The following is a 12,352-nucleotide window of genomic DNA, read 5'->3' on the forward strand; positions in this document are numbered from 1 at the left end:
ATGTAGCGTTATCGGTAAAGCGAAACAGCTTTCCTCCGTAGTAAAAATAAAGCAGCTATCTCAAAGCGTATGATTATTGCGTCGAAAACGCTTCTCGCTTCCGTCGTCTGCTGCGTAGAAGCCGTCGTCTGCTTCAATAGCTAGGATGCGTGTCCCTGGAAAATTGAATGAGTCATCGCATGTTGGCGCCAACGCGCTTGTTTAACGTTCAAGGCCACGTTATCGCTATCTCGCGAAACGCAAGTGACTCAGCCCGACTCGGTTGGCTGAGAAACGTCCGAATATCACCGATAGCGTTGCGCGCGCCAGAGATATCCACTAGCGCGATGCAAGCGCCGGCGCTGCCATCTCTTGTTCATTTCGCTGGTTACTCGCACCGCAGGAGGAAACTTCAAGGCGCCGCCTTGCGTACATTTCTTTTTATAAATTAGAAAGAGGCCGTTGTCATAACTTATGACTGTACGAAAAGGCATTAATCTTGATTACAATACAAATGCAGCAGTGAAAAGTGGACAACATTGCCGAAAGTTTGCTATGTTGAACCAATATTATTTAGTATAAACGCGTTCTCTTAAGATATGATGGCCCCAAACCCAAGTCCCAACACCACCCGAGAGCGATGCAAATACTATGAGCACGCGTTATGAACAAAATATTTTTGTGGCGCCAAACGACGGGGAAAATGTGGCGATACGCATTCCTCTCGGCTGCCATTGCATATGGCTGCTCATTAGCATAATTCGCGCGGCTCGTCGCAGCAAAAATTATGGCGGAAAATCTCAGCAATGGCGGCCAAGCGCAACGTCACGCATCGTCAAAATGACGTTTACGAAACAGCCCTTCCTGTGACCCTCCTCACGAGATATTCCTTCAGCCAATCAGCAAGCTGGCATAGCGCACATCTTGGATCGCCACTACATATTCGCGCAACTGCAAGTGCATTGCACTGGCTTCTGCACGCTACCGCTCACATTCTTTTTGAAGCGCTAACATCACAATATATCTGCCAAGGGCCAAGAAAATGTATTAGTCCATAGAATTTGCAGCTCCACGTCACGTTTCGTCATCTTGATGAAAACGCAAAATGACATTTCGCAAAACTTCCGTTTCCCGGCACAAATTTCAAGGCACGTGAGCTCTCCTCAACCAATCAGAGAGTCAACATGGCGGATAATGGCGGCTGTGCAGCCGTCATGCGTGTCGAGAATAGCACTAGGCACTAGGGTGGCTAAGAGCACCCAGGAACAGTATTCAACAACAGACTGCAGCGCCGTGCAGCGGAGCTAACGGCAGACAAGCCCGGGCCGGTCCATGAAAAGTTCAACACAGGAATCGTATGTTCGCATGTAGAGCTGTAATTTGGTTACAAAATATAGAGGCGAAGGCTTTCTGATTCGACCGGGTAAAATAAATAAATAGATGAACAAAAACGACTATGCAAACATGAAAAAAGTCATAGTAAGTATCGGCGACGCGCCGCCGCGTCTCGTTCGCAGTCACGTGAGCAGCGTCGCGAGAGAAAGAAAAAGAGGAGGCGCGGCTCGTCTTCGGCTGCAGGGCCCGGCTCGTGTTTCGAACTGCCGACCAGCGAAAGTCGCGCGATTTCCGGGCGCCGCGGCGAGAAGAGAGAAAGGGAGAGGTCGCGCGCATCTAACATCAGCGAGATGACGACGCAAGAGCCGCCCCAGGAAGCTATCGTAAACGCCAGCGCAGCCGTCGCCAGCGTCGCGGCGACCGGCGCCACGTCCGCGTCTGGCTTCACGTTTGGCGTCACGCTCGCCACAGCGTCTAACACGGCGTCTGGCGTTACGCTAGGCAGCGCGACCGGCACCAAGCCCGACACGGCGACCGGCACCACGGCCGGTGGCGCGCTGGACAACAAGTTCTCCATGCTCAACCTGAACTTCTGGGACCCGATTTCGTTCGAGCATGAGGAGTCGTCGCCGCAGTGCCGGATGCGCACCAAGCGCGACATCATGGACATCTACGCCGAGCCTCCGCCGGGGGTGCACATCGCGCCCGAGGAGCACAACATCACCAAGATCCACGCCCTGGTGCTGGGTCCCGCGGGCACGCCGTACGAGGGCGGCTTCTTCCACTTCCTGATACAGTGCCCGCCGGACTACCCGATCCAGCCTCCGCGCGTCCGCCTCATGACCACCGACGCCGGCCGCGTGCGCTTCAACCCGAACCTGTACGAGAACGGCAAGGTGTGCCTCAGCATACTGGGCACCTGGGAAGGGCCCGCCTGGAGCCCCGCGCAGTGCATCGCCAGCGTGCTCATCTCCATACAGTCCCTGCTGACGGAGAACCCGTACTACAACGAGCCGGGCTTCGAGACCGAGAGGCGGCTGGGCGACTCGAGGCGCTACAACCTCATCGTGCAGCACGAGACGATCCGCGTGGCCGTGTGCGACGCCGTCGAGGCCTGCCTCGAGGGGTGCTCGCTGTGCCCGCCGAGTCTGAGGGAGGTGATGCTGAACGCGTTCCCGGACTACTACGACAAGCACGAGCAGGTGGTCAAGGCCAACATGGATCTCACAGGTACGCGCATGTTCGACCCGTTCGGCGCCAGGAGGGGCCTGTACCAGTACGAGACGTTGCTCAAGCGGCTGCAGAAACTGAAAGAGGGAGTCCGAAAGTGGCTGGACACTCCGCCACAAGAGAGAGAATAGAGTGGTTGTCTCTGTGGCGTGGACCGGGAGCACGCAGAAAGCTGAATCTGCGATGTGTGTGTGTGTGTGTTCTTTTTCTGTCTGTCTCTCTCTCTATCGTTTCTGCGGAGCCGTCTCAGACTGGACGTGGAAGTAAAGGGAGACTTTTTTTTTTTTTTTTGGAGCTGCAGACTGCGCGAAACAACAGTGGTGTTAACTGTGAGACAGAGTAGGTCGTCTTTGCAGTTCAATGGATTGAAATAAAAAGCTTGACAGCGAATATGTAATTTGTCATTTCCAGTACACCTTTGATCACGGCACGCGTTGTCTGAAGCTTTCTTCATCATAAGTCATTCGAGGAACGTCAGTACCGTAAGCCACATACAAGAGAAAGATTCAGTGATCTCCTTGTCTTGTATTCCTATTATCCCGTGTCATCAATTTGTCTGCTAGGTGTCGCGGTTAGGGCGAGTTGATACGTCTTAACTTCATATACATAGCACACACAGGATGGAAGAGACACACACACAAAGAAAAAAAGAGGGAGATGCATGCAGCGCTGACTAACAGCTGAACGTTTATTCGCGAGAAACCGTGAGTGAATCCGCAGCAGATGTTGATCGATCGCCATTCACATCTCGTCTTCAAAATTCTAGTTGCTTTTCGATAGCCCGATTGATGGTTTCGACGCACAAATTTAACCATGTAAAGCTATTAGTTCAGTTTCAATAATCTTTCTGATTAGCTGGCTGCGATTCTTGCCAACAATATCTGTGCTATCAAAAATGATTGACAGCCAAACTGCAATTTTAAGTAAAGAAACCCTCCACTGACAAGAAAAACTGACGGATTTGACCTTCGTCGCTGACTTGGCGGCCGTCAATCGTTTTTTTTTTTTTTTTCATAGTACAATTAATGTCGAGAAGCACCACAGCAAGCTAACCAGAGAGATTACTGAAGCTGAACTAGTAGCTAGGCTTCTTTTTGTGCCGAAACAATCTAGTGCAGTATCAGAAAAGAAAATGCACTATCATCAGCTGAAAGTAAGGTCTCCGTCTCTCATTTTTGTGTCCCCGTTTTGCGTGTGCTACGTAGAGTCGCCTCAATTGTTCGAGGACAAATTGGTTACTTCATTGATGGCTCGCACATCTCACTTATCCGCATTAGGTACAGGGGTGTTTATACGTTTCATGCGCGAACACGTTGACTTCGTGCCCATGTGGCGTGTCATGTATCGGATTATGAGAGCCCCAAGGTATTTGCGAAGAGGGTGAGGGACACTGCTTGTCGCCACCCGCAGCTTCCGAGTGCCAAAATTACTCCAGGAGTCCCGCCACTTCCTTAAGAGAGAACGTTTTCGAACACGCTGTGGCCTGGGAACTCTTGACCACCTCTGTACCTGTTTCGCGACAGTGCAATCAAAGCAAAAGTAATGGAATTTATAAAGGGCCTGGAAGCGTCACGGGAGGGGCTACAAAATGCCGCTGTAGGCCTGTACGTAGGATTATCCAGAAGCTGAATACGCGCCGGCAGGCGCTACATTGCACTAAACATTTGCAACGGGGACGGGCTGCGCTATACACTGTGCATGAAATTCTCCCCCTTCCACTTTCTTTCTCTTTTTATCTCCCTTGACCCTTCCCCCCGTGCAGGGTAGCCAACCGGAACTACCTCTGGCTAACCTCCCTGCCTTTCTCTGTATTATCTCTCTCTCTCTTCGCGGCGCAGGCCGTTTCGGAGCCAGCTCGGCTCCTTTGTCAAGATTAACGCTCGAGAGTAGTAATTTTTTCAAACAGATGAAGCAAGAGGTAGGGTAGAGATTTTTCCCCCCAACAGATTACTGCGTGTTGTTCTATTGTTGTTCGATGATATCTGATATAATGGAAAGAGGGAGTGGCGGTGACGATGCGGAGCTCGATGGACGATCGATGGAAGCGCTTCGTCATATTGAAGTCTGCTTCCATCGGAATAGTGCTATTCAGGCGGGTTAACCAAACTCTTGCGCGAAAGCGCGAATCAGTTGCAAGTTAGCGCTCGTCGCCATGTATTTGTGTTTCTGTCTCGTTGTGAAACGTTTCGCGCTTTCACACAAGATGCTTCGACACCAAATAGCCCAATAAGTTGCGTAACCGCACTTGCCTCGACGTTCGCTCAGTCCGAACTGCTAGCGTTCGCGTGAACTTAACGATCCGTTTCCAGCCCGACAAGCCGACTCGACCCGCCTTCGTCGGGTTCACGTAAGCGTAACCGGCAAAGCTTCCAGCCAGCTTGACTGCATACCTCGGCGGGAGTGGTTCCCGAAACTCAGAGCCGCATAGTGGATGGACGTTCCACTGAGAGCTCATGGAATGCTGTGCAAAGCTTGGAAGGCTAGTTTGCTGGGCGAGCTGGAATTCCATTCTTCAGGCAAGGATCGCGAAGAACAAAAAAAAAAGTTAGGTAAGAAAAATACAGACGGATACAGCATGCAAAGCTTCAATGTGTGCGTGCATGCGCGTGCGTGCGTGTGTGTTTGTGTTGCAACGGTTGCTGATTATCAGCGTTTCGTTCTGCCAGGTTCTGCCACACGCGACGCGCGCTCTATGCTGGCCGTGGCCCAACAAGTCCGTGTGACGCAATCTTGGACATGTCGAGCACCACGTCGACATTTACAGCGAAACTATCTGTAGCTAGGTTCTGTAAAAAAAATGCATGCGCCTCTATTGAGCCGTGTAGATCGAGAATTTCTCCCCATGCGTGGGCCGATCCCGAAGATCGTGCAACAAGGGGCCCACCTGCGATGGAGGTGAAGTAGGCTTTAAGCACTCCGCCAACTTGCACAAATAACTTTAATATCTTAGGTCCAAATACAACGCGCATCAGATATTAAGCTGAAAAGAAAAGATACTACACTTTAACCCGCGTCCGACATGTCCACGTTCACACCACCCTCTCTTTGTCGGCGTTCCTCGTGATTCGTGATTTGGGAGAGGGAAAGTACGCTTAATTCTGCAGCCCATATGGGAGCACGGCGCAGCGTATTGGGGATGGGGGCAGGGGATAAAAGATGAGGGGATATGGGGGGAAAGGGAGAGTAGGTTTCAGGCAGCATACGTCAGCATCCGTTCCCCCTGGTAGAGGTCCCGTAAGCGCGCTGCCCGCTAGGACTGCGAGGTGGAGAGAAGTGCGAAACATCCATGTGGCTCCGATCCCGCAGACATGGAACGTTTCACCGAAGCAACAGCCAGGTTTCAGAGGGAGTTTGCGGGGAAACAATTTTGTGTGGCCTGTGTTGTGTGTGACGGCTTGTGGTATTCGAGTGACCTCACAACAATACCGCACTGCGAGACGTCGACCAACGCACGATCGCCTTGGCTACGGTGAAGCAGTGCGTGCCCTCGAAGTGCGATGAGGTGCGTGGCTGTTCCACGAGCCTGGATTCGTTAGTAAAATGTGTCGTGCCGTGTTTTGCAACAATACATGGATATGTATGTCTCCTGCTGCCTCATCATCTACCGAGGCTCAACATCGTGGAGGAGCGACTAGTCACGCCTCGCCTTCTATTTATGTGCATACAGCGTCTTACACACAGCGGGACCCACATACACTTTATAAAATTTATGCCCTCTAGCACTGCGCAAAAGTTCCTTTGTCATTGCATACGCTCTAATACGAAATTGCGCCTGCATCACTGCCTGTATTCATGTAAATGAGGGCTCTGAGCTCTTCGAGTGACTATATTCCCCCTATTTTCTGAGTCTGCGCGATCTCCAAAGACCCTGTGGACGGAACCAAGCCTGACTGACTGAGAAAATAAAAAGCCGGAAGATGCGCAGAACAGTTCCGAAGGAGCAAGGCAGGTGCGCATGATCACCTATGACTTCTAGCAGCACCTCGGCGTACACGAGAGGGGTCGGGAGCTGGAGGCGATAGCCCAGCGTCCGCATGACGCGAAGCTCGGACTGGACCACGCTGTGGCAGCCGTACGAGTCACCAGCCGCACTCAGCAGGTCACGCACGTCCACGCTGGCCAGACCCTGGAGCGACAGAAAAAAGGAATCACGACAGTGCAGGGGAAAATTTGTTTCTCCGACTGCAGAAATCAAAAAGAAATATTAAACCAAGAAGAAAGGAAAGAAATTGCCGGGTTTAAAGCCAAAAGGTATTTTTTCAAAACTATTTTCGTTGGTTTCGCGGTAAGAGGTTTATTACTAGAAGACAAAGTTGAAAGCCAAACTTCCACTTTTTTTTCTTCTTTAACGCCGCAACTTTGGTGCGGTACATCAGTCTGATGTCACGGATTTCAAAACACTTTCGCGTCCTTGGGTTATCTTAAACTGCGCAAGCTTTTTTGCCCGTAGTCTTGGGTTCCAACAGGGACTATTGCACGTGACCACAAATACGCCATATTCTTGTCCTGTACACAGCTTCCACTGTGCTGCTGGAGATAAGCGAGCAGAGATAATGCATAGCTTTTCACCGCACTGGCTGTGCAACAATATCAACAATATATAGTGTAGTTTAGATGATGCCAGTGCATACCTTTAATGTATGCATGCATATGTAGGCCTAATTGTATGTACTGCATTGTACTCTATCCCCTATTGCCTGTGCTTGATCATTCTTTGTCGAATAACAATTACGTAAACCGCAGAAGGCGCTGCCGAAATTAGTGATGTCACGGTAAGTTGATGCGGGAACTCCAAGACGGTGTCGCCACCCGTTTTATTTTCTAGCTTACAAGCCTCGGCACACTATAACAGCGAGCCTCCCGACATTCTACGTAGAAACGTGATTTACTAACACGGATTAATTCAAAGGAGTACTGAAAAATATTTTCGGAGTTCTAAAACCTTAAAATTTTAGGGTTTTACGTTCCAAAACTACGATCTTATTGTGAGGCAAACCGTAGTGAGAGCTCCAGATTGATTTCATCAGCTGGGGCCGTATTCTGAAACGATCCACTTCAGCGATATTATCGCCGAGGCGACAGTAGGCCCCCGGAGGTGGTGGTCGTGGTGGTGGTGGTGGTGATGTTGCTACAGGCGGGGTTAGCCTGGCAGATCTGGCCGGCAATCGCTCCGCCTGAGCGTATGTTTCTTCGCCAAACATGCCACCATGTGTCGATCAGTCCTGTCTTACAGAAATGGGAGCAGAATACGCGACACTTCCTTGCACGCTATCGAAGTCCTCCCGAAAATAACTGTTCGACACGTTCGTGAGGACACTCTCTTCATCGCACGCTATCCAGAAGCCTCCTCCACTCAGGACAGAAGCGCTTGCAGGGCCAGATCGCACCCAGCCCGAGTTGGAGAAGCAGCGCCACTGGCTTTGAAGATTTGTGCAGGAGTGTAGGCCGATCCTGTTCGTACTCTACAGGAGGGTGACCTCCCCCGTGTGGTGAAGTCCTCTTCCAACACAGGGCTGACGCTGTGGTTCCCAAAGCGATCGAAAGTGGCAACGAATTGTCTCTTTAAGATGTTGGAGACTCACCGGAGCTCTCACTATTGGCTGCCTTGAAAACGCTTGGGCTTTTAACGCATAAGCGTCTATTACGGAAGGGCAGGCGTGCTCTGTCCTCCCCCCCCCCCCCATTTGTCCACGGGGGAAGGGGGGCTTAGGCAGCGCCAATCACCGGCTGCATTTTGTTCTGGAGTTGTGCTATACTGCGGTAATATTATCACACAGGCAATTACAGGGTATGCCAGTATTATATATTTATAACCTTACATCAGCAAGTCTTGGTTTCGGCGATTCTCCGGGAACATTGCAAGACCTTGTTTAAAAGACTTAGGAACTCTCTTACACAATGATTGATTTATTTTGTGCGCCTCCCTCAATGCAGTTAATTTTAGAGTGCTCGTTGTCCAGACGTGGGTCACCCACGCCTTTGTGATTCAGAATCGCATACATCAACCACAAAGCGTGTAGAGCGATACGTTTTGATGATCGAGATACATGCATAGCTTCCACAGCGTTCACGTTAAGTATGAATAACGACGACAAAGAGACACACACCATGACCGTCTGTGGTGCTTCTAGGGTGTACTCAACCTACTTTGATGAAAGCGCGTACGACCACAAACATTATTTTGCACCCCTATTAACCCTTTGACTACCAAGTTTCCCCCCCCCCCGACTTCTACACAGCCCTGGCCGGTTTTTCTTTTTTTTTTTACTTTTTTTCGCATGTTGTTTCAGTGGTATTCTGTCACCGCTTTGTTATGCGAAGTATTTTTGACAAACTCGGACATGTTGAGCGTACCTGTCTAGCCCCCTACGCCGTAGTGCTGGCGGTGCCTACGAACTTGAGCCGCTGGGCGTATGCTCGCGTTTTGCGATGTCGTCGTGAGCGATGCATGGTCGTCATTCGAGCTTCGTCATCCGACCTCTCGCCTAGGGTCCCTAGAAATACATACAAGTATTTCTAGGGACCCTATCTCGCCTCCGATTCTCGCGTACTTCCTGCGCTCGAGCCAGGTGGCGCGCGTAAGCAGATCCGGGTAAGGTCCCTCTATAATTTTCAAGGTAGCGACATCTGCCGCGCGCGCCACCTAGGAAGTTCCCGTAGCAGACGGCGCCCACGCTAAACCACGGCGCCGCGGCATTCGTGAGGTGCAAAAATATCTGCATACGCGCGGAAATAAAACCTACTGGTGCCTGACTGTGGCGAAAAACGAAAGAAGGACCCGAACTGCTAAATTTAGTCGTTTATTTCGAATGAGCGCTCCAAGAAAATATCTCAAGAGAGCGTAATGAGGGCTTGATCGCCTCGATTCCGCATGTTTACATTTCGTTCGTTTGCGCTCAATCACCGCGCGAGCCTTGGTGATTGCTTGCGCTTAATCCCGTATGCTCTGTGAAATCTTTTGCATATAAATGTGCTGCGTACACATAGCGGTTGCATTGAACGAAGAAGTCGTGTAAAAATGAAGGCTGACAGTCGCTTGGACCGCAAAACTTTCGACATAACGTCGCTCAAACGTGCGATTCTCAAAGCGCGCGACCCTCACGGCAACTAAACAACATCCTGTGTGTGTGTGGAAACGAGTGCACCAACAGTCTTCTTGCCGCTGAGTATGTCTGTCGTGTAGCGATTATACGACGACTGCTGTGTCTTGTGGTTCAGTGCTACGAGCCAGTGCAACTGTCGTGACATGATGAAGAGGCGGTATGGATCGTGTCAGCGTGTCTCCTCGATCGTGTTCGGGCTGCCAGCGCGATCTGATATCGCGGCACACCAATATCAAGCGTAGTGTGTGCGCGTGTGTGAATGCGGTTGACTGTTCTCGTGAACCGTGCGACGTAGCCGCGTAAACTCGAATTATGACACGCATTGTTGTGTTTATCCCTTTTCGCCTCCGTGCACCGCTAAAGCCCCGTAAGAATTAGAGGGCCCTTATACGAAACGCACGCGGATTGGCCCAGCTATTACTGCACTGAGTTTTGCTGGCAATCCGTGTATCGCTTGTGGCGTTTTTCTTATGTTCATTTGCGGTTGTGTGTTTTTCATCAGTAAAATGGCATTGCCGATTACTGAAACATCTTCGAGTGTAAGGGAAACTTGGAAGGAACGAGCTCGCAGCTGTATGTAATGTACTTTGATATACTGTATTACGCTTTATTATTTGACGGCCAGTAGCTGTGGCTATGCAGTATTCGTTTTCAAAAACAGAGTAATGCAGGCACTTGGGAATATATTTATTCACATATGCAATGCACAAAATACGATTAGGATATTGGAAATTACTTTTTGGACATGTTGTAAAGCGCAGTTAACAACGCGCGCACAAACACAGGAATGTGTAAAAGAAGAATTCGCTGCTAAATTTTATTTTTTATCGCACGTAACGCAATGCGGATATTTGTCAGCGACTTAATGCGTTTCTGCCCCACTATTTACTTGCATGCTAGGTCATACTGCACTTGCTAAGTCAACGGGCTCGTAATGCACTAAAATCAGTAATCTCCACAAACTTCGGCCGTGAACATTCATGCGCGCGAATGAAATAATACTGCAGCTCTGCACACACAGGTGTATACTTTCTCTCGCCCCTTCGTATCGCTCTACGTTACTTTCCTCGCATAGTCGTGCAGTTACCGACGGTTCAGTCTTTCCGTCCATTTCTATGCAACAAGAATTACCTTCTGGTTAGGTTTTGTTTGCTGCGCGGGATGCAAAATAACTTCTTGTCGTCCTCCGTCTGATCTCGGCACGCATCCGCACAGCAACAAGGCATTTCGGTCCATCGCATCCTAGGTCATACCGATCTATTCAGCGGGCTCACAGCGAACTAAAATAAATAATCTCCACAAACTTCGGCCCTCAACATTCATGCACGCGAGTGAAATACTATCACCGCTCGACACACGCACTTGTATACTTTCTATCGCACCTTTGTATCGTTGTATGTTACTTGCCTCGCATAGTCGTGCTGTTACCGACGGTTCAAAGTCCGTCCGTGCAATTCTGTGTAACCATACTTTTCGTCTGGTTAGGCTCTGCTTGCCGCGCGCGATGCAAAATAACTTCTTGCCATCCTTCGTCTGGTTTCGGCACCCAACCGCACAGCAACAAGGCATTTCGGCCCTCCCGGAACGAAATTATCGCAGCGATGTGCATAGCACAACAGGCGAAACGCGCGTACTTCGCCCGGCGCGCAGGAACTTTCATGGCGGCAAAGGGGCGGAGCAAGGTCACATGTCACCCATCAGCCTATCGCAGGCGTTGTCGGCTGGATCAAAGCCTGTCGGTACTTTTAAATGATTGAGGGATTTTAGATCCGGGCATCTCGGCTGCGGTACACCTGGCGGCGGTTGCCTCTATACGAACAGCGATCGAAAAGGAAGTTTCCCCATGAGCGTTGGTCGCGACGGACAATAGACAGCTTTAGTTTAGCGTACGCTATACGCTATAATATAGCGTACGCTAAGCAGCGCACCTTTTCTACAATTTTAGTTGGCCGGCGATATTGTCACGAGAGGAAAAGCCAGTCAGTCAGTTCTAAGCGAACAGCCGTTTACAGGTCGTGTTTGCAGCAGCTACCACGCACACTTCTTCTTCCTCGACCTCTAGCGTAACTAGTGCGTGCCATTACCCCTCCCTCCAAAAAAAATAAATAAATAAATAAAGTTGGGGAGATGTTAAATGCCACAAGGAAAAAATAAAAGAAATGAGAAAGACAACGGACGAGACGACAGGGGCCGCATCACAAAGTTTGTGGATGAGAGTCAGCGCGAATGGTAAGGCTTCATCCTGGTAACATGAACAATGTCAGAGGAACGTGGTCTACGGGAGTGGTGCGAAGTGTCGGCTGGAATAACTTCGTAGTTGACAGGACTTAGACGACGCAAAACTATGTAGGGTCCAAAGTATCGGCGCAATAATTTTTCTGACCGGCCTCGTTGACGTATAGGGGTCCAAACCCATACAAGATCTCCCGGGTTGTACGTGACGTCTCGATGGCATATGTTGTATCGACGAGCATCTTGACTTTGTCGGGATAGAATTCGTTGCCGCGCAAGGTGCCGCGCCGCTTCGGCACGCTGAACAAAGGCGTCTGTATCTGGTGCGGTAGGTTGAGACGAAGTTGGTAGGAGCATCACGTCGAGCATAGTGGTGACGTCGCGTCCGTAGACCAGACGAAAAGGAGGAAACCCGGTGGTTCCTTGTAGGGCAGTGTTGTACGCGAATGTCACATACGGGAGCAGTTCGTCCC

The 12,352-nt window shown here is 50.3% G+C and overlaps 2 protein-coding genes and 1 pseudogene across 2 annotated transcripts in view; 1 reads left to right on the forward strand and 2 right to left on the reverse strand.

The window, feature by feature from the left end:
• The window catches only part of LOC126518727 (cyclin N-terminal domain-containing protein 1-like), a 231,454-nt gene that overhangs the window by 15,542 nt on the left and 203,560 nt on the right, over positions 1 to 12,352 (reverse strand). The window contains exon 4 of the mRNA XM_050168499.3: positions 6,508 to 6,670. Within this exon, the coding sequence (XP_050024456.2) occupies positions 6,508 to 6,670 (163 nt within the window). The remainder of the gene's footprint in view (positions 1 to 6,507; positions 6,671 to 12,352) is intronic.
• LOC129382003 (ubiquitin-conjugating enzyme E2 Z-like) lies at positions 1,509 to 2,934 on the forward strand. Its single transcript, XM_055065328.2, has one exon. The coding sequence runs from the start codon at positions 1,665 to 1,667 to the stop codon at positions 2,673 to 2,675; it is 1,011 nt and encodes a 336-aa protein (XP_054921303.2). The 5' UTR covers positions 1,509 to 1,664; the 3' UTR covers positions 2,676 to 2,934.
• Positions 5,386 to 5,565, reverse strand: LOC126521022 (U2 spliceosomal RNA; annotated as a pseudogene).

This window comes from Dermacentor andersoni, chromosome 3 (assembly GCF_023375885.2).
Source record: "Dermacentor andersoni chromosome 3, qqDerAnde1_hic_scaffold, whole genome shotgun sequence".
Taxonomy (NCBI): Eukaryota; Metazoa; Arthropoda; class Arachnida; order Ixodida; family Ixodidae; genus Dermacentor; species Dermacentor andersoni.

Bases quoted from the DNA above. Each gene is read 5' to 3' on its own strand.
- LOC129382003 (XM_055065328.2), top strand. From the start codon at position 1,665: ATGACGACGCAAGAGCCGCCCCAGGAAGCTATCGTAAACGCCAGCGCA.